This window comes from Notolepis coatsorum, assembly GCF_963971535.1.
Source record: "Notolepis coatsorum genome assembly, chromosome: 8".
Lineage (NCBI taxonomy): Eukaryota > Metazoa > Chordata > Actinopteri > Aulopiformes > Paralepididae > Notolepis > Notolepis coatsorum.
Window position 1 is genome coordinate 132,388,490 of NC_140172.1, and position 18,687 is coordinate 132,407,176.

At 42.6% G+C, this 18,687-nt stretch overlaps 1 protein-coding gene across 1 annotated transcript in view; it reads left to right on the forward strand.

The window, feature by feature from the left end:
- Positions 1 to 1,874: 1,874 nt before the first annotated feature.
- prdx5 (peroxiredoxin 5) overlaps positions 1,875 to 18,687 on the forward strand; it is a 32,009-nt gene continuing 15,196 nt past the window's right edge. Inside the window, exons 1-2 of the mRNA XM_084320151.1 lie at positions 1,875 to 2,112; positions 14,510 to 14,644. Of these exons, the coding sequence (XP_084176277.1) occupies positions 1,888 to 2,112; positions 14,510 to 14,644 (360 nt within the window). The 5' untranslated portion in view covers positions 1,875 to 1,887. The remainder of the gene's footprint in view (positions 2,113 to 14,509; positions 14,645 to 18,687) is intronic.

Here is an 18,687-nt window from a genome sequence, read left to right on the forward strand (position 1 = left end):
TGTTATAGAAGCGGTTCCAACAGTGAAAGCAGGTTTGAGAGTGAATCCTCGCAGGTGCATGCCTCTGATTACAGAGCCTCTTATTGTCTAGTGTCCTCCTAGTGTCCAAACATAAATACACCATTCAAACATAATACAACTTCTAATAATGTCGGTTTTGGCTTCTACAATTCATACTACTGAGCAATAGTGCTAATCAGATGTATGTACAGAGTTGTTGTATTAATATGTATCTATCCATATATATCCACATCAGTCTGTACATGCATATAATCCTTTGTATATCTGTAGATACTAGCCTATATCTATCTATAAATTTTGTACATGTCCCTTACCTACTCTTACTAGTTACGCTGCTGGCCAGTATGACTTACTACCATAGTGTCTTTATACCTGTGTCACTGTACATGTTAATACTACAACTCTACATACATCTGATTAGCACTAATACTAATCAGTGGCTCGGGAGGTAGAGCAGTCATCTGGTCATCTGGAGGTTCCCAGGTTCCCAGTCCTTGAGCAAGACACTTAACCCCTAATTTAACCCCATTGCAGTGGTCGAGGCGAGACGTGACAGTTGATTGGACGAGGAGTTGGGTGGCTTCTTTTGTCAGGAAGGGGCAGATCCTTCTGACGTTGCTCAGGAAGAACATTCCATGCAGGGCAGGGATACACGGCACACTCAGGCCTACAACAAACTGACCGGATCTTCCTTTATTTATTATGTTGATTGTACTGTAGCACTATTTTACTCTGTCCATTCTATTGCATATAATTTTACTATCTATTCTATTCTACTATTTTATTGCACTGTATTATTTTACTCTGTCTATTACTTTTTATTACAGGTTCAAAACTGTCAGGTATTAAACTGTGTGGGTATCAAACAAGAGACTGTCGGGCTTGTTCTTAATTGCTTACCTGGATAAATAAAGGTTAAATAAAAAATAAAAGAAAACTGTGTAGGACCCAGGCCTAGAACTGCACCCTGACAGAGGGAACTGCACTCTGAGAGGGAGGTTTCCCCCGAGTGGGAGGTTCGAAGGGTCAAAGTGGGTATAAAACAGGAGGGAAGACTGTCAAGTTTTAAACTGTGGATACCAAACAGAGAAGGTAAAGACGACTTTGAACTGTTGAACAGTAATCCAGAACTATTTGATTGCACTGTAAAAACTTTTTTTTTAATCTATTCTATTCTACAATTGTATTGCACTGCACTATTTTACTCTGTCTATTTTATCTTACTCTTTTTATTAGTGTCTATTTAAAACTGAATGGAACTTTAAAACTGGATGTTAGATCCTAATGTGAAAAACTGTGATTTTATATGTCTGCACTTTATGTGCTCATTTTATGCCTGTCTTTTTTCTGTTGTGAAGCACGTTGAGCTGCTGTTTCTGTATGAAAGGTGCTATACAAATAAAGCTTATTATTATTATTATTATTATTTATTCATCTGTAAAGACATCAAATGCTAAACATGTACCTTTGACTCAGAATAGTTTTCTTTATTGAAATCTACATAGCAGTCATTTGTTTATACTTCAGAAGTATGATATTTAGACAAAAAATGAATGGAAGTGAATGAATTGCCTGAGAGGAATGGTGTTGTTGACAGCAGATGACAGGGACGCGTGAAAGCAGTTGTCACTAGTTTACTAGCAATAATTTGATTGAATTTTTGTTTGTTTGTATATATATATTTTAAATATAAAGCCTGTGGCTATCAGACGGCACAATAAATACATGGCATAAGCTTTAGGTCCAAATCTGTTATCTAAATCCAGACCGGATACTGGCGTTTAGATGTGGGTCACAGCCGGTCTGTATCAGCCAAGGACACTATAAAGAGAAGGAGGAGTCAACACGCCAGAACACCCGCGTTCTATGCTCTGCTCGCTACCGGGTTTACAGGGACGTAACGACCCTTCCTTTGCTCATAGTTTCCCTGGTGTCGGCCAGTGTGTCCGCGTGCTCCCATTGAAACAGACCACCTTCTTTTTCGTCGTCATAGTAATGATTTCCATCCCCGTTATCATAAAGCAGGCGCGCGGCGTGCAGTGCAGCGCGAGACTCCTACACACCGCCGTCATCAGCAACATGCCCGTTAAGGTAAGAAGAGAGAAATAACACGGTGTCGCTACGGGAAAACATTACATAACGGAAACATAACCGCTGGACGCGAGGAAGGTCAAACTTGACTGACATTCACATTTATTATCCCATGACTCAATCAACCCATTTTGCTTAGTCATCCGGTTTCTGTTTTCGTTTTTTTTTTTTTTTTTTTATGTCCTGTGTGGAAAACGGGATTACTTTGTCTCCTCTGCTGTGAACGTAGTAGGGGACCGAAATGTGTTAACAAAAAATAATCAAAATGAGCTAACGTTACCCCTTGAAATTACGTCATATAACTGTTGCTAAACCACCATCTTCTCTGCAGCATAGTAATTAGCCAGGGCAGCATGAATGAATGAATGAAAACTTTATTTAACAGATTGCAGAATGGGCATCTTGCCGAGGGTGGCATGACGAGGTGGAAAAAAGATTCCCCTAATGCCATTACTAGTAATGGAGACATTTGCGCGCAGGCATGCGTTGTTATTATGGGCTGAGCCGCCACGCAGGATAATGACGCCGCGCGCACGCGCGCGCGCGCACGCACGCGCGGCCGCGCGCATGCGCATATGTTCCCTCGCGCACAATAATACACTTTGTTTGTATAGCCTTTCATACAGAAACTGCAGCTCAAAGTGCTTCACAACAGAATTAAGACAGGCATAAAATGAGCACATAAAGTGCAGACATATAAAATCAGTTTTTCACATTAGGATCTAACATCCCAACAGGCAACCTTGTTTATGGTTTGATTCAGTTTTAATATAAATAATAAAAATAAAGAGAAGATTAATTAATTATCTACTCAGTCCCGAAGTTTGTGATGTAGATATGGAATGTCCCGGGTTGCTGCTGTTTGCAGAGTGTGTTGTTGTCCGGGGGTGAGTGGTGGTGGGTGGGGGGTTGAATCAAAACAGTTGTCAATTCCGCGGTGCACTCTGTGGGCAGCGGCAACTTGGGACGTTCCATATTTACATCACAAAGAGTCCCAGACTGGTTGAAGACACCAGCCTATAGCGGCTATTGTTATGATAATGCGAGGTAGCGCCGGGGCCCGGGACTCGGCAGGTAAACAAAAAGCCGAGCCGAGCGCAGCGCGTTCTCGCGAGCGCGTGCATGTGCGTGCACGCGCTTCTGCTCAAATCTTTAATACTCAGTGAGGTACCACTGAGTGGTACCCCGTGCCATGAACAACGCATGCCTGTTTGCGCGATCGGTTCTGTTTCGTATTCGCTCCGTCTCGCTCGGCATCGCTCTCTGCACTATCTCGCATATGTGCACGCGCACTGAATAAAGACCACAAATGTACCTTTAATCCCAATATTCGTCTGACCACACCCCTATCAGTTTACCCATATAAGCAGGGGTGGGGCCACCCACTCGCCTCCTTCTCGCTTTCACCACAAGGAAGAAGTGTATGGAAGCAAATGAGTGCCAGAAGTATTTGAATTTAATCAGACACCGCATTTATAGCATTGAAAATAATAACTTTGAAAACATGTATCTGAATTTGAAAACATGTATCTGAATTTTTTCAGACACCGCATTTTTGTATCTGAATTATTTCAGACACCGCATTTATAGTTTCAGACACCGAATTTATAGCATTGCAAATAAATACTTTGAAAATCATGTATCTGAATTTCTTTGCTCTGAATTTACCTATGCGAAATAAAAATGCAGTGTTAATAAAACAATTCGAATGCATAATAAAATTCAATTTGACGCCAAAAAAAAAATTCGATGCATAATTGCGGTGTATATAATTCGATGTCAAAAATTCAATGCATAATTGCGGTGTATGGAATTCGATGTAAAAAACCAACATCCGGGTATCCAGCTGCAGAACCACAGAACCACCACAGCAGCAGCAGGCTGAGGCCCCTCGCTTCCATTGGCTGATTTGGGTCACGTGATTTGGGTCACGTGACCGTCCCACCCAATGGCTGAATTGGATTATTGCACTGCGGGAATTGGCTGATGCACTGCGGGATTGATTGATTGATTGATTGATTGAAAACTTTATTAACAGATTGCAGAATGGGTACACGTGACCGCCACAGGCCCTGATTGATTGATTGAAAACTTTATTAACAGATTGTAGAATGGGTACAGTGACCGATTGATTGATTGATTGATTGAAAACTTTATTAACGGATTGCAGAATGGGTACAGTGACGTCACAGGCCCGGATTGATTGATTGATTGATCTGATTGATTGATTGAAAACTTTATTAACAGATTGTAGAATGGGTACAGTGACCGATTGATTGATTGATTGATTGAAAACTTTATTAACAGATTGCAGAATGGGTACAGTGACGTCACAGGCCCGGATTGATTGATTGATTGAAAACTTTATTAACAGATTGCAGAATGGGTACACGTGACCGCCACAGGCCCTGATTGATTGATTGAAAACTTTTTTTTTTTGATCCACTTTTTCTCCCATTTTCTATATTTTTCTCCCATCCCAATTTCGTATCATCCAATTCAACCCTCCCCTGTCACGAACGCTGTTTCTTGCCTCCCACAAGCCGGCTGCAGTGAGGACTAAGTCATACATAGCACAAGTCCCCTCCGGTACTTGAGGTAACAGCAGTCGCATCTTTTCACCTGCGCAGCTCGACCTCTCAGTGTCGAGGAGTAACGCGTGGGAGGCTCACGCTGCCCCCGACACTTCCTGATTCTACTGCGCAGGCGCACCAACCGACTTGTAGGAGTCGCTTGTTCACAACGTTCGATCCCCACCCTTCAGTTTTTCCCTCCCCGTAATACGGCCAATGTGTATTACTGCGGACGACCAGCCAAACTGAAAAACAATGTGGAGAGCTGGATTCGAACACGCGAATCCTAGCGTCTCCACACTGGTGGCGAGTGCCTTAGACCACTACACCACCTAGCCGCCCTGATTGATTGAAAACTTTATTAACAGATTGTAGAATGGGTACAGTGACCGATTGATTGATTGATTGATTGAAAACTTTATTAACAGATTGCAGAATGGGTACAGTGACGTCACAGGCCCGGATTGATTGATTGATTGATCTGATTGATTGATTGAAAACTTTATTAACAGATTGTAGAATGGGTACAGTGACTGATTGATTGATTGAAAACTTTATTAACAGATTGCAGAATGGGTACAGTGACGTCACAGGCCCGGATTGATTGATTGATTGAAAACTTTATTAACAGATTGCAGAATGGGTATAGAGGTGTGATAGGTGTGATAGGTATGAGAGGTGTGATAGGTGGGATAGGTGTGATAGGTGTGAGAGGTGGGATCAGTGTGAGAGGTGTGATAGGTGTGATAGGTGTGAGAGGTGTGATAGGTGTGAGAGGTGTGAGAGGTGGGATCGGTGTGCTAGGTGTGATAGGTGTCAGAGGTGTGATATGTGTGACAGGTGTGAGAGGTGTGATAGGTGTGAGAGGTGTGATAGGTGGGATTGGTGTGCTAGGTGGGATCGGTGTGATAGGTGTGATAGGTGTGATCGGACACCTCTCACACCTATCACACCTATCACACCGATCCCACCTATCACACCGATCCCACCTATCACACCGATCCCACCTATCACACCTATCACACCTATCACACCTCTCACACCGATCCCAACTCTCACACCTATCCCACCTATCACACCTATCACACCTATCACACCGATCCCACCTATCACACCTATCACACCTCTCGCACCTCTCGCACCTATCACACCTCTCGCACCTATCACACCTCTCGCACCGATCCCACCTATCACACCTCTCACACCTATCGCACCTATCACACCTCTCACACCTCTCACACCTCTATACCCATTCTGCAATCTGTTAATAAAGTTTTCAATCAATCAATCAATCAATCAATCCGGGCCTGTGACGTCACTGTACCCATTCTGCAATCTGTTAATAAAGTTTTCAATAAATCAATCAATCAATCCGGGCCTGTGACGTCACTGTACCCATTCTGCAATCTGTTAATAAAGTTTTCAATCAATCAATCGGTCACTGTACCCATTCTACAATCTGTTAATAAAGTTTTCAATCAATCAGATCAATCAATCAATCAATCAATCCGGGCCTGTGACGTCACTGTACCCATTCTGCAATCTGTTAATAAAGTGTTCAATCAATCAATCAATCAATCGGTCACTGTACCCATTCTACAATCTGTTAATAAAGTTTTCAATCAATCAATCAATCAATCCCGCAGTGCATCAGCCAATGCCTGCAGTGCAATACTCCATTTCAGCCATTGGGTGGGACAGTCACGTGACCCAAATCACGTGACCCAAATAGAGGGGCCTCAGCCTGCTGCTGCTGTGGTGGTTCTGTGGTTCTGCAGCTGGATACCCGGATGTTGGTTTTTTACATCGAATTATATACACCGCAATTATGCATCGAATTTTTTTTTTGGCGTCGAATTTAATTTTATTATGCATTCGAATTGTTTTATTAACACTGCATTTTTATTTCGCATAGGTAAATTCGGAGCAAAGAAATTCAGATACATGATTTTCAAAGTATTTATTTGCAATGCTATAAATTCGGTGTCTGAAACTATAAATGCGGTGTCTGAAATAATTCAGATACAAAAATGCGGTGTCTGAAAAAATTCAGATACATGTTTTCAAATTCAGATACATGTTTTCAAAGTTACTATTTTCAATGCTATAAATGCGGTGTCTGATTAAATTCAAATACTTCTGGCACTCATTTGCTTCCATAGAAGTGCCTCGGTAGATCCCCACACTTGACACCATGCTGGAAGAAAGGATTAGGAGCAGCTTTGGGAAACAAGGATGCGTTGACATCATATCTTTACTTTCTTTCTCCCTATTTTCGAGAAAATATGGTCAGACGAATATTGGGATTAAAGGTACATTTGTGGTCTTTATTCAGTGCGCGTGCACATATGCGAGATAGTGCAGAGAGCGATGCCGAGCGTCGCTATACTAACAGAACTTGGTTATAGTCATAACCTAACGTTTTCTATCGCTCATTGCACGCCAGGCAACTGCACCTGTCTGGGAAGGTCCTGCTTGTGATCCCTACCCTCCTTCAAAACCGCTCTCAAAGAGAACGGGTGCCCCTGTAAATGTCAACCCCCCCCAGTGGCGGCCGGTGTGAACTACATTTGGGTGGTCCTGATCATCTGACCAAGCTGGCCAAGCGAATACTGACTCATAACGTTACCAACATTAAGTCGAGTTAATTAATTCATACTACACTAGTACACGTATGATCATCAAATCAATAATGTACACATATATATATAGGCCTATCTTGTCATTTTAAATAAGTTACCATTCATTCATTCAGCCATTATTCAGGGGGCGAAATTAAAGCATTCGGTTCGTATGATACTCTTATTTTGAAAGAAACCGTGGCAACGAGTCATATCTGCCCAGCCCTGCAGCGGGATACTATTGGCTTCTGCTCGTATCAACACAGAAGCAGTCTGCTCTAGTCTAGACCGGACCTGGTCAGACTACTGCTTGACCTTACTCCTAGAACCCACCTCACCCCTGCCCACTTTGACAACCTAGGATGGCTTAGAGTAGACGACAGAGTACAGCAACTTGCAATGGGCCTGGTCTACAAGATACACGACCAAGGTACCAATGTACATGTCAAAATACTTCCCAAAAGTCAGTGAATACCACGATCACAACACCAGAGGGAGCTCCACAAATCATGTTAAACCCAGATTCGGCTCAAATAAGGGACTAAACACGTTTCGCAATTATGCCACATCAATGTGGAACGCCCTACCCAAAGCTGTAAAGGAATGTGGATCACTTTCAAAACCTCTCTCAAGGGACACCTACGGGAGACTGCAATTCAAAACTGGCCCCTGTAAATATCCTAACCCAACCCCCTCCAATGTACAGTCATTTACCTAGTATGGTTTTGTCAATAGTCCATAGTCCAATGTACAATTTTGTTTGTTTGTACAGTGTCTCCCCCCCCCCCCCCTCAATGTACAGTTTTGCTTGTTTATACAGTGTGTCTCCCCCCCCCCCCACCTCCAATGTAAATTACCCAGTATGGTTGTCAATAGGGCTGCAACGATTAGTCGACATAATCGACGACGTCGATTATAAAAAATCGTCGACGAGAAATTGTTGCGTCGATTAGTCATTAAAAAAAAAAAAAAAAAAATCGTTTTATTTTTTATTTTATTTTTTTGTGCACTACCTATCTTTGTGAGAGTGGCTTCTCAGGGTTCCAGACAACATCATAACATGATGATCCCATAGCAAATTTTGGACATTGAAAACATTGTTCCCCTGCAGGAGATGATGATCAGACTAGACACACAATACATTACACACGTACTCCTCTCACTCACACACAGCGATCAGAGTAAGACACACACATACACACTCCTCTCACTCACACACAGCGATCAGAGTAAGACACACACACATACACACTCCTCTCACTCACACACAGCGATCAGAGTAAGACACACACACATTCACACTCCTCTCTCTCACACACAGCGATCAGAGTAAGACACACACATTCACACTCCTCTCACTCACACACAGCGATCAGAGTAAGACACACACACATACACAAATTACACAGTACACACCTCTCACTCACACAGCGATCAGAGTAAGACACACACACAAATTACACAGTACACACACTCCTCTCACTCACACAGCGATCAGAGTAAGACACACACACATACACACACACGGACTCCTCTCACACACAGCAAACAAAAGTTATTTAAAGTACACTTCCACTTTAATTTGTATTATTTAATTTATTTATCTTGTTATGAGTGATTGCTGTATTGTTCTTCAAATACATTTTCATTTAAAGTGGTTTAAAGATCCAAATTCAAATGTTTCATGAGTCATTATTTTAATTTGCTATGGGATCATCATGTTATGATGTTGTTGTTTGGTCCTGACAAGAGTCTCAAAGTCTGGGGTGATGGTAGACAAGCAACTCTGAGGTCATGCTCCTCTGCTCTGTCTTCAGCTGGACCAGAGCTGAGAAGCCACTTTCACAAAGATAGGTAATAAAAAAAATAAAAAAAATGTGTTTGTTTGTTGTTGTTTACATTGGTTTTCGATTAGTCGACTAATCGAAAAAATAATCGGCAGATTAGTCGACTACCAAATTAGTCATTAGTTGCAGCCCTAGTTGTCAATATCCCAATGCACCCAACCCCCCCCACCCAACCTCCTCCAATGTACAGTTTCTACGTCAAATGTATATACTCCCTTTTCTTGACTCCTTCTCTATCACAAACAGTACTGTATTTGCAAATCTGGTATGTCATAAATGTATAGATGTAGCAGTACTGACTATCTGTATGTCATGTATGTCATATATGTCCTGATGAATTGAAAATGGGGGACCCTGATGTAAACAAGACTAAAGTCTTTCTCTGGTCTGCATCCCCTTAACAATAGACCTGTCTCAAACCCTGCCCCTTTTCTTGATCCTCCAAACTTTGTTTGTACGAGGAAGTCCGAGGTAAGCGACAGCTGTGATTGGAGGATCAAGAAAAGAGGGCAGGGTTTGAGACAGGTCTATTGTGTGTATTGAGCTGTACTGTATTGTACCCATTCTGCAATCTGTTAATAAAGTTTTCAATCAATCAATTAATCAATCAATCAACCTCCATGAGCTACCGTTACTGTTTAAACAATGACCCAGTCAACTATTCACTTTTAGTTTAATACATGACGAGGCATTGTCTAACGGTATCTAGCTGGCTAGCTACTGATATCAACAAATGCTCCAGCAATAGTCGACTCGAGTGCATAATACCTCCGTTCCCTCGTTAGCTAGCTCACGTTAGCTAGCTCACGTTAGATCTATATGTCCCAGTAAACTAAATTGTCTTAATGTTACCTAGCGGGCTAGCAGTAGCTACAGATAGCTCCTGATATCAATGTCTTATAACATTGATTCAATGCGTATTGTAGCTGAGGTCTTTATGAATGTGATTTGACCAAAGAACCCTAACATTATACCAATAGGGTCCAGCTGCAGCGCTGGAGAATCCTTGCATGCTGAATGTAGAGTATTAGTATAGGGTCCCGCTGCAGCACAGGAGAATCCTTTTTGGAGCTGGAGGCTTCAGTGGAGCTGTTTGCAGATAGCGAGCATTTTGACTTATTGCGTGGTGGCGATGTCTCGCAGATAATACAACTACAAGTATGATTATATAATATATATTTTATTTAAAATTTTCTTTTTTTATATAAAATATATATATATTTCTTTTAATCAAAAAAAATTTGGCAGGTAAGAAATATGCTTGGCGGGTAGATTCTTCCCATCTACCCGCCACTGGCTGGTGAGTCAAAAAGTTAATTTCGCTCCCTGGCCATTATGCAATACCCACAGCGAAATTAACACGCTGTGTTGAGAGAGCGAGAGAGAGAGAGAGACAGACCGCATTAACTCATTAACTCACTGTGTTTAGTTGAAACGTGGTCCGGAGGGCTTGATAAAGTGTATAATGTCCACTGTCCCACAGTCCCAGACTGTTGTTGTCGATGTATATCCACTGTCCAGAGTGACTGCATCACAAAAACAACAGCATCGAGTAACTAACTACTAACCAGAAACTGACGTCGGCCAATCAGAGAGAGCGTCTCCGAGAAATGCGGCTACGGAAAAAACTGAACTCGGCCAATCAGAGAGCGTCTCCGAGAAATGCGGCTACGGAAAGTCTCGGCGCTGCTTGCTTAGATGATAATAGATCGCTTGGAAAAGCGCCCGGCTTCCATCATAATACATCATATTTCAACGCACAGCCCGTTACGCACTGATTGGCTGCGACGGATACAGCGATGAAACCAGTGCACGCCCACTGTAAGCGCTATTGCGTCTAGCCCGAGAGAAATGCGGCTACGGAAAGAATAGACTCCTATTGCGTCTAGCCCGAGAGAAATGCGGCTACGGAAAGGAGTCACTTCCTGTTGTTAATGAAAACAATTATTTATATTTGATATATTAACGTTATATTGTGCATTGGAAACACAAACATACTTAAAATGAGTAAATATTATTCATTTTAAACATGTTTATTTTATTTATAGGGCCAAAAAAAAATAAAAATCTTATTCTTCTTCTTTTAACCAGGGAGGGCGGCGCTCTAGCGCCCCTATCAGCCAGCCGCCACTGACCCCCCCCCCCCCCCCCCCCCCCAAATGTACAGTTTCTTCCCCCTCGGATGTATATATTTTTTATGATCTCTTTTTCTTACACAGTACTACTACTGTATATTTGCTAGCCCCTTTCGTGACTGCGATGTGCAAGATCGCAGTCACGAAAGGGGCTATATATTTGCATGTCTCGTCGTATGTCATTATGAATTGAAAATGGAGGACCCTTATGTAAACAAGACAAAGTCTTTTTCTGGTCTGCATCCTCTTAGCAGTTGTGTGTATTGAGCCGTACTGTATTGTACCCATTCTGCAATCTGTTAGTTTTTCAATCAATCAGCTAGGCAGGCAACGGTTTGTGACTGTGAGCTAGGCAGGCAACTGTCTGGGAAGGTCCTGTTTGTGACTGTGAGCTAGACAGACTCGGTACACATGGGGCGGGAAGGATTCTATTCAAAATAGCACGTGTCTGCGGTCGGGTGGCGTAGCGGAGATTGCGCTCGTCACCAATGCAAGAGGCTGCGGTCTCAACTTCCGGAGTCAGCATTGCTTGAGGCTTGGGCCGATCGTCATACTAACTCGTTTGGCTGAGTTAGCGGGAGGGAAGTCGTGGGTGGTAATCTGGCGTTGTGGACAGCGACGCCTACAGGTCAGGTCTGGGCGTCCAGGGAGCGAAATTAACTTTTTGACTCACCGGCCAGTGGCGGGTAGATGGGAAGAGTCTACCCGCCAAGCATATTTCTTACCTGCCAAATTTTTTTGGATTAAAAAAAAAATATATATATATTTTATATAAAAAAAAAATAATTAAATAAAATATATATTATATAATCATACTTGTAGTTGTATTATCTGCGAGACATCGCCACCACGCAATAAGTCAAAATGCTTGCTATCTGCAAACAGCTCCACTGTCTGTGTGTATACTTGAGTAGCCTCCAGCTCCAGCAAGGATTCTCCGGCCCTGCAGCTAGACCCTATATTCAGCTAGACCCCACATTCAGCATGCAAGGATTCTCCGGCGATGCAGCTGGACCCTATTTAGAACGTTACGGTTCTTTTGTCAAATCACATTCAACATGCCCTCAGCTAGAATACGCATTCAATCAATGTTATAAGACATTGATATCAGGAGCTATCTGTAGCTACTGCTAGCCCGGTAGATAACGTTAAGACAATTTAGTTTACTGGGACAGATGGATCATCTAACGTGAGCTAGCTAAGCTAGCTAACGAGCGAACGGAGGTATTATGCACTCGAGTAGACTATTGCTGGAGCATTTGTTGATACCAGCAGCTATCAGTAGCTAGCCAGCTAGATACCGTTAGACAATGCCTCATCATGTATTAAACTAAAAGTGAATAGTTGACTGGGTCATTGTTTAAACAGTAACGTTAGTTCATGGAGGTCCGATATAGACTAGAGCAGACAGAAGTAAACAAGCCAAATCGGAGCTTCCGATTGGTCATTTGCTTTTTTTTCTCATGAAACCAGTCACGTCACTCTACTGTGATTGGACCGTTGACTTGAGTGCAATGTGGGACTTGTCGTTTTTTAACGATATCGCGGCGGAGAAAAAAAAGACGAGCGGCTATAATCTGTACTCACACACGAGTATCGTTATGAACATAGATATGAACTACACGTCTACACGCCACACGGCGGGCAGCCCTCTAAGTGTCATGCGCCAAAGGTAAAAACAGACCGCCCCTGGCGGGCGGCGGGCTTTAGTTTCGGTCCCTGTGGGCGTCTGTTCAGCGAAAGGCAGGAAGTGGTGAAGGCAGCGTGACCTCCCACACGTTACACTTCACCAATGAGAGTCCTCGCTGCCAGGTGAAAAGAAAGCCGCTGGCTGTCTCTGCATGTGTCGGAGGAAGCATGTGGTAGACTTCAGGGTTCCCTTGTACCGACCAGTAGGGGGAACATGCGCACAACAACCAGGTAGGGGAGGGGGGGAATTGGCATAACGACTAAATTGGGATGGGGAGAAAAGCATAGAAAATCAGGCGGAGAAAAAGAGGATTAATAATAATAATAATAGCACATGTCTATAATGCAATTCGTAAAATGTATTTTTTTTATAAAGGATTTGTCCAATGTAGTGTTGATTATGTGATAGTTTAAGGGTGAAAACAAAAGACAGGGGCGCTGTAGGCCCAGGGCAGCATATAAACTAGGCATAGTGAACGTACCCTGTGTCCTGGAATAACGTTGGGACTAACAGGTTGCATAACAATAAAACGCATCACGGTTGGTCAAGATCTTTGAGGAATATAGTTTTAATAATAATTATGGTAAATAGAAATAAAGATTGAACCATGCCATTCTCCTTTGTCAAATTTCACATCTCATGAAACACACCTTCACACACGCAGAATACTATAAAATAAGCAGAATATTAAAAAGTAAGCAGAATATTTAAGCCTGCAGGCACGAGAGCGAAGCTCGAATCACATCACAGCCGTGGCAATATGACATACCACAGACTTCGAGTGTATTATTGCTTTTATACAGCACAAAAATATAGGATGAATACAAACAATCTAGGGTATTTTATATCGATTTCAGTGAACTTGGCATAGAAAAATAGTTCCTAAAAGATGTCTCGTTGCTATGGAATTTCAAATGGAGTAGGCCATTAACAAGCTTGGCAACGCAAACTAATGACCTATTAGTCTCATTTAAGCGAAAGTAGGAGAAAGTCATCAGCACCTTGGGGGATCAGCACCTTGGACAGTTCCGGGAGTTCGGCCATGCACAGGCCTTCTGAGCTCAAAATAATTACTAACACATTTATAGCGAGTAGGAATAAACTTACAACACAATCATGCTTCTATTCTTGTGTTTCCTTCAAAACAAACAAACATCTGACTTGGTGGTGTTGATTTCATTGCAGCTCTTCTCCAGCGTGTATTTCCTTGGATTGGCATGTCTAATAATGCAGTTTTTCTGAATACCGGTAGATGTAGGCCCGTCCTCTATATCTGTCCACTCGTTTATGGTTAACGGGTACATTAAATCAAACGTAACATTGTCCACAGAGTAGGTCATGTTGACACAGTTTTGGTTTGATGAATGGCAGTTGAATGAGTGTATCATGAATATACTCACTGTTTAGAACGCTCTCGACCAATCACAATGCGTGGTCGAACCTACCTGTTGTATAATCAGAATATTACAAAGTAAGCAGAATACTACAAAATAAGCGGAAGATAATTGCGTCCTCCTGTCTGCTGCGTCAGGTTGGAGAGAAGCTGCCCGCAGTGGAGGTCCATGAGGGCGATCCAGGCACCAAGGTCTCCATGGAGCAGCTCTTCAAGGGAAAAAAGGGAGTCCTCTTCGCTGTGCCAGGAGCGTTCACCCCTGGCTGCTCCAAGGTAGGTCCTTTTAGAATCCTTTTATCAGCCTTGAAAAGACTTGTACTTAAAGATTATTACAACAACTTTAAATGGTATGATTGTTTATTCATCGTTTGCAAGCGGACCAGTACAATGAACACTGATCAAAGGCTGTGTCGCCTGCTGGCCAAGAGCTGGACCTTCTCCTTTAATATAGGACTGACTCTTTTTTTTTTTTTATAAACAAAGTTTTTTATTCAAAGATTACATTTACATTCATATCTTGCATACAGATGTCATGTCCTTTGTTTTTTCCTTACTGAATATCCCTCCCTCCCGCCCCACCCAGAAAAATAAAAAAGACAGTACAAAAGTAAATAAATACATACAAAATAAAATAAGACAAATACAAAATGTGACATTAGGATCCACTTTAACAGCAATATGGTACTCTTAAAGGATAAGTATATTTGCTATGGATATAATGAAACATAAGTGCAACTCCAGGTCCGATACACAAGCCAGGTCGTATGACCCTAAATACGTGAGGTGGGAGATTAAATAAATACACGCCTACTGTCCCCAACAGCCCCAATCAACAGGTAAGCCCACTCAGTGAAAACTGTCCCCCCCCTACATGGTACTCGACATAACTTCAGTCAGGAGGAAACGGATCTATTCTATCTACATATGAGATTAGCGGTTGCCAATGTGTGTAGAATTTATCAGCTGATCCTCGAATTGTAAATTTAATTTTTTCCAGTTTTAGGAATGACATCACATCATTCAGCCATAATCTGGATGATGGGGGAGGTTCTGCTTTCCAATGCAAGAGTATCCTCCTGCGGGCAATCAGTGAGGCAAAGGACACTACATTGTATTGTTTTTTGGTCAAGATCACATCCTCCTCGGGGATCCCAAAGATAGCAATTTGGGGGCAGGGCACTATAGTAATCTCCAGTACCTCCGAGATGGTATCAAAAAAGAACTTCCAGAATGTTATCAGTTTCGAGCAGGACCAGAACATGTGGGTTAGATCCCCTGGTGACTGTGCACATCTGTTACAGTTGTCTGTCACATTGGGATATATTTTAGCCAATCTGGCATTACTATAATGGACTCTGTGAAGGACCTTAAACTGAATAAGGCCAAGTCTGGCACAGGAGGAAGAGGTATTAACTCGTGCGTCCCCCCACCATTCATCCGAGAAGGCTACCCCTAGCTCAGTTTCCCACCCCGTCCTAATCCTGTTTATGGCCGTGTCTTTTCTAGGTATGGTATCATAGAGATATGAAACATGGCCCCTATCCATACTAGCAGAGTGTCGAAAACGCTCCACACCTGATGGAGGGGGCAACTGTGGAAACGTAGGGGAATGGGTCCTCACAAAATGCCGAATCTGGAAATATCTAAACCGGTCAGAGTGAGGTAAGTTATATGTGTCACATAGGTCCCCAAATTCTGCAAATACACCATCTATGTATAAGTCACTCAAAGTGATTAGTCCCTCTTTCTTCCATCTAGCGAACCCAGAATCCAGTGTAGCAGGTAAGAAAAGGTGGTTATTACAGATGGGTGCTGACATAGAGAGCTTAGTCCACCCGCATATCTTTCTCATCTGGGCCCATATCTTTAATGTGGAAACAACAATTGGGTTCTTACTATATTTTGTTGGTGACAGTGGCATTTCACCACAAGCTAAAGCTTGAAGGGAAGATGTTGGGCAAGAACTGGCCTCAAGTTGACCCCAGCTGCTGTCCGGTTCACTCGACCACAAGACAATTTTGTGAAGATTGGCGGCCCAGTAATAGAACATGAAATTTGGTAGGCCCATTCCTCCCTGATTCCTATCCCTTTGCAGCAAGGATAATTTTATTCTTGGTGTTTTGCCCTCCCAGATAAATGAAGAGATCATCTTATCCAGATCAAGAAAAAATGCTTTGGGGAGAAATAAGGGGAGACTTTGGAATAAGTATAAATATCTGGGTAATACATTCATTTTAATGGAATGTACTCTGCCAGCTAAGGACAGGGGTAAGCCATTCCACCTCTGTAAGTCAGCCTTTACCTTTGTTGTTAATGTGGTAAAGTTTTGTTTTCGAAGAGAGCAAAGAGATTGGGAGATGTTAATGCCCAGGTACTTAAAACCAGTATCCGCTATCTGGAAAGATGGAAGGCGATGGGAAATATTCCGGGCGAGATCATTAATTGGGAAGCATTCACTTTTCTGTACGTTTAATTTGTAGCCAGAAAAGCTTCCAAAAACCTTTAGAAGAGACAAAATATTTGGGATACCGGCCATTGGGTCCGATATGTAGAGCAATAGATCGTCTGCATAAAGAGATACTTTATGCTCGCTACCTCCCCTCCTAATGCCAGAGAACAAGGATTCAGCTCTAAGAGCTATGGACAGGGGTTCAATGGCCGCCGCAAAAATCAATGGAGACAGTGGGCACCCTTGGCGTGTCCCACGTGTGAGCGGGAAGGGCTTAGAACTGAAGCCATTAGTTGTGACACATGCCTGGGGGGCGGTGTACAGTAAGCGTATCCACGCCAAAACTTCTTCCCCAAATCCAAACTGTTTTAATGTAAAGAACAAATAGTCCCACTCCACTCTATCGAAGGCTTTTTCCGCGTCCAGAGAAACCACTACCTCCGGGACTATTTGAGAGCTTGGTAGTCCAATAATGCTCAACAGTCTACGAATATTTGTAAAGGAATGGCGGTTCTTTATAAAGCCTGTCTGGTCCTCAGATATTACTGTGGGGAGAACAGCCTCTAGTCTACATGCCAACGCTTTAGCTAATATTTTATTGTCCACATTAAGAAGAGACACAGCTCGATAAGAGGAGCAGTTTATGGGGTCTTTATCCTTCTTAAGGAGTAAAGAGATGGAGGCCTGCGTGAGAGTAGGTGGCAGAGTACCCTTCTGTAATGAGTCATCAAACATCTCTAATAATAAAGGGGCCAATTGATTTGAAAATTTCTTAAAGAATTCTACAGGGTAGCCATCTGGGCCTGGAGATTTTCCGCTCTGCATCTTTTTAATAGCTGCAGCAACCTCACTTAGTTGTAGCGATCGGTCTAAGTCCTGACAATCTTCTGGAGAAATTTTAGGAATAACTTGGCCTGAAAAGAAATCTAGCATCACAGAGGTGTCTTTGGGCGCTTCAGATGTGTAGAGCTGTGAATAGAATGACACAAATGCGTCATTAATTTGTTTAGGATCCGTTGTTAGTGAATCTGAACTATCGCGAATCTGTGGTATTAGTTGTGAGGCTGATCTGCTCTTCAGCTGTTGGGCCAGAAGTCGACCCGCCTTGTCCCCACTCTCATATAGGGCACCCCTTGTTCTAAGCAACAGTCGTTCTGCCTCTTTGGTGGATAAAAGATTATGTTCCGTCTGAAAGCCAAGCCGGTCCTTATAAAGTTCCGGAGTCGGAGCCACGGCATAGCGACGATCAAGATCTGTAATCAGAGTCTCCAATTGTTGTTGCCTTTCTAGACGCTGTTTGTTAGCATGTGCGGTGTATGAAATAATTGTGCCCCTAACATTTGCCTTTAGTGTCTCCCATAATAATGAGGGTGAGGTTTCGTCATTTTTATTTGTCTCAAGAAATAAGTCAATCGCTTGAGATACCACGTTACAGAATTCATCAGATGCTAGTAGGGTAGAGTCCAGTCTCCAGAAACGGGCCTCTTTGGGTTTAGATTTGAAAATAAGTTCAAAGGTTACGGGGGCGTGGTCTGAAATAGTTATAGCAGAATAGCTAGCTGAGGACAAAGACGGTAATAAGGCCTTATCAAAGAAAAAATAGTCTATGCGTGTGTAGGAGTGATGCACATGAGAAAAAAAAGAGAATTGTTTATCTGTAGGATACAGAAATCGCCACGGGTCAATGTAGCCATTGTTATTCATAAAAGTAGACAATGTTTGAGACATCTTTGAGGGCACAGCAGTCCTGGTACTCGATCTATCAAGGTGGGGGTCCATTACACAGTTGATATCTCCTCCCAGTATTAAGTGATGTGTGTCCAAGTCGGGAAGTGAGGACAGCAGTTTCTTTATAAAGTTAACATCA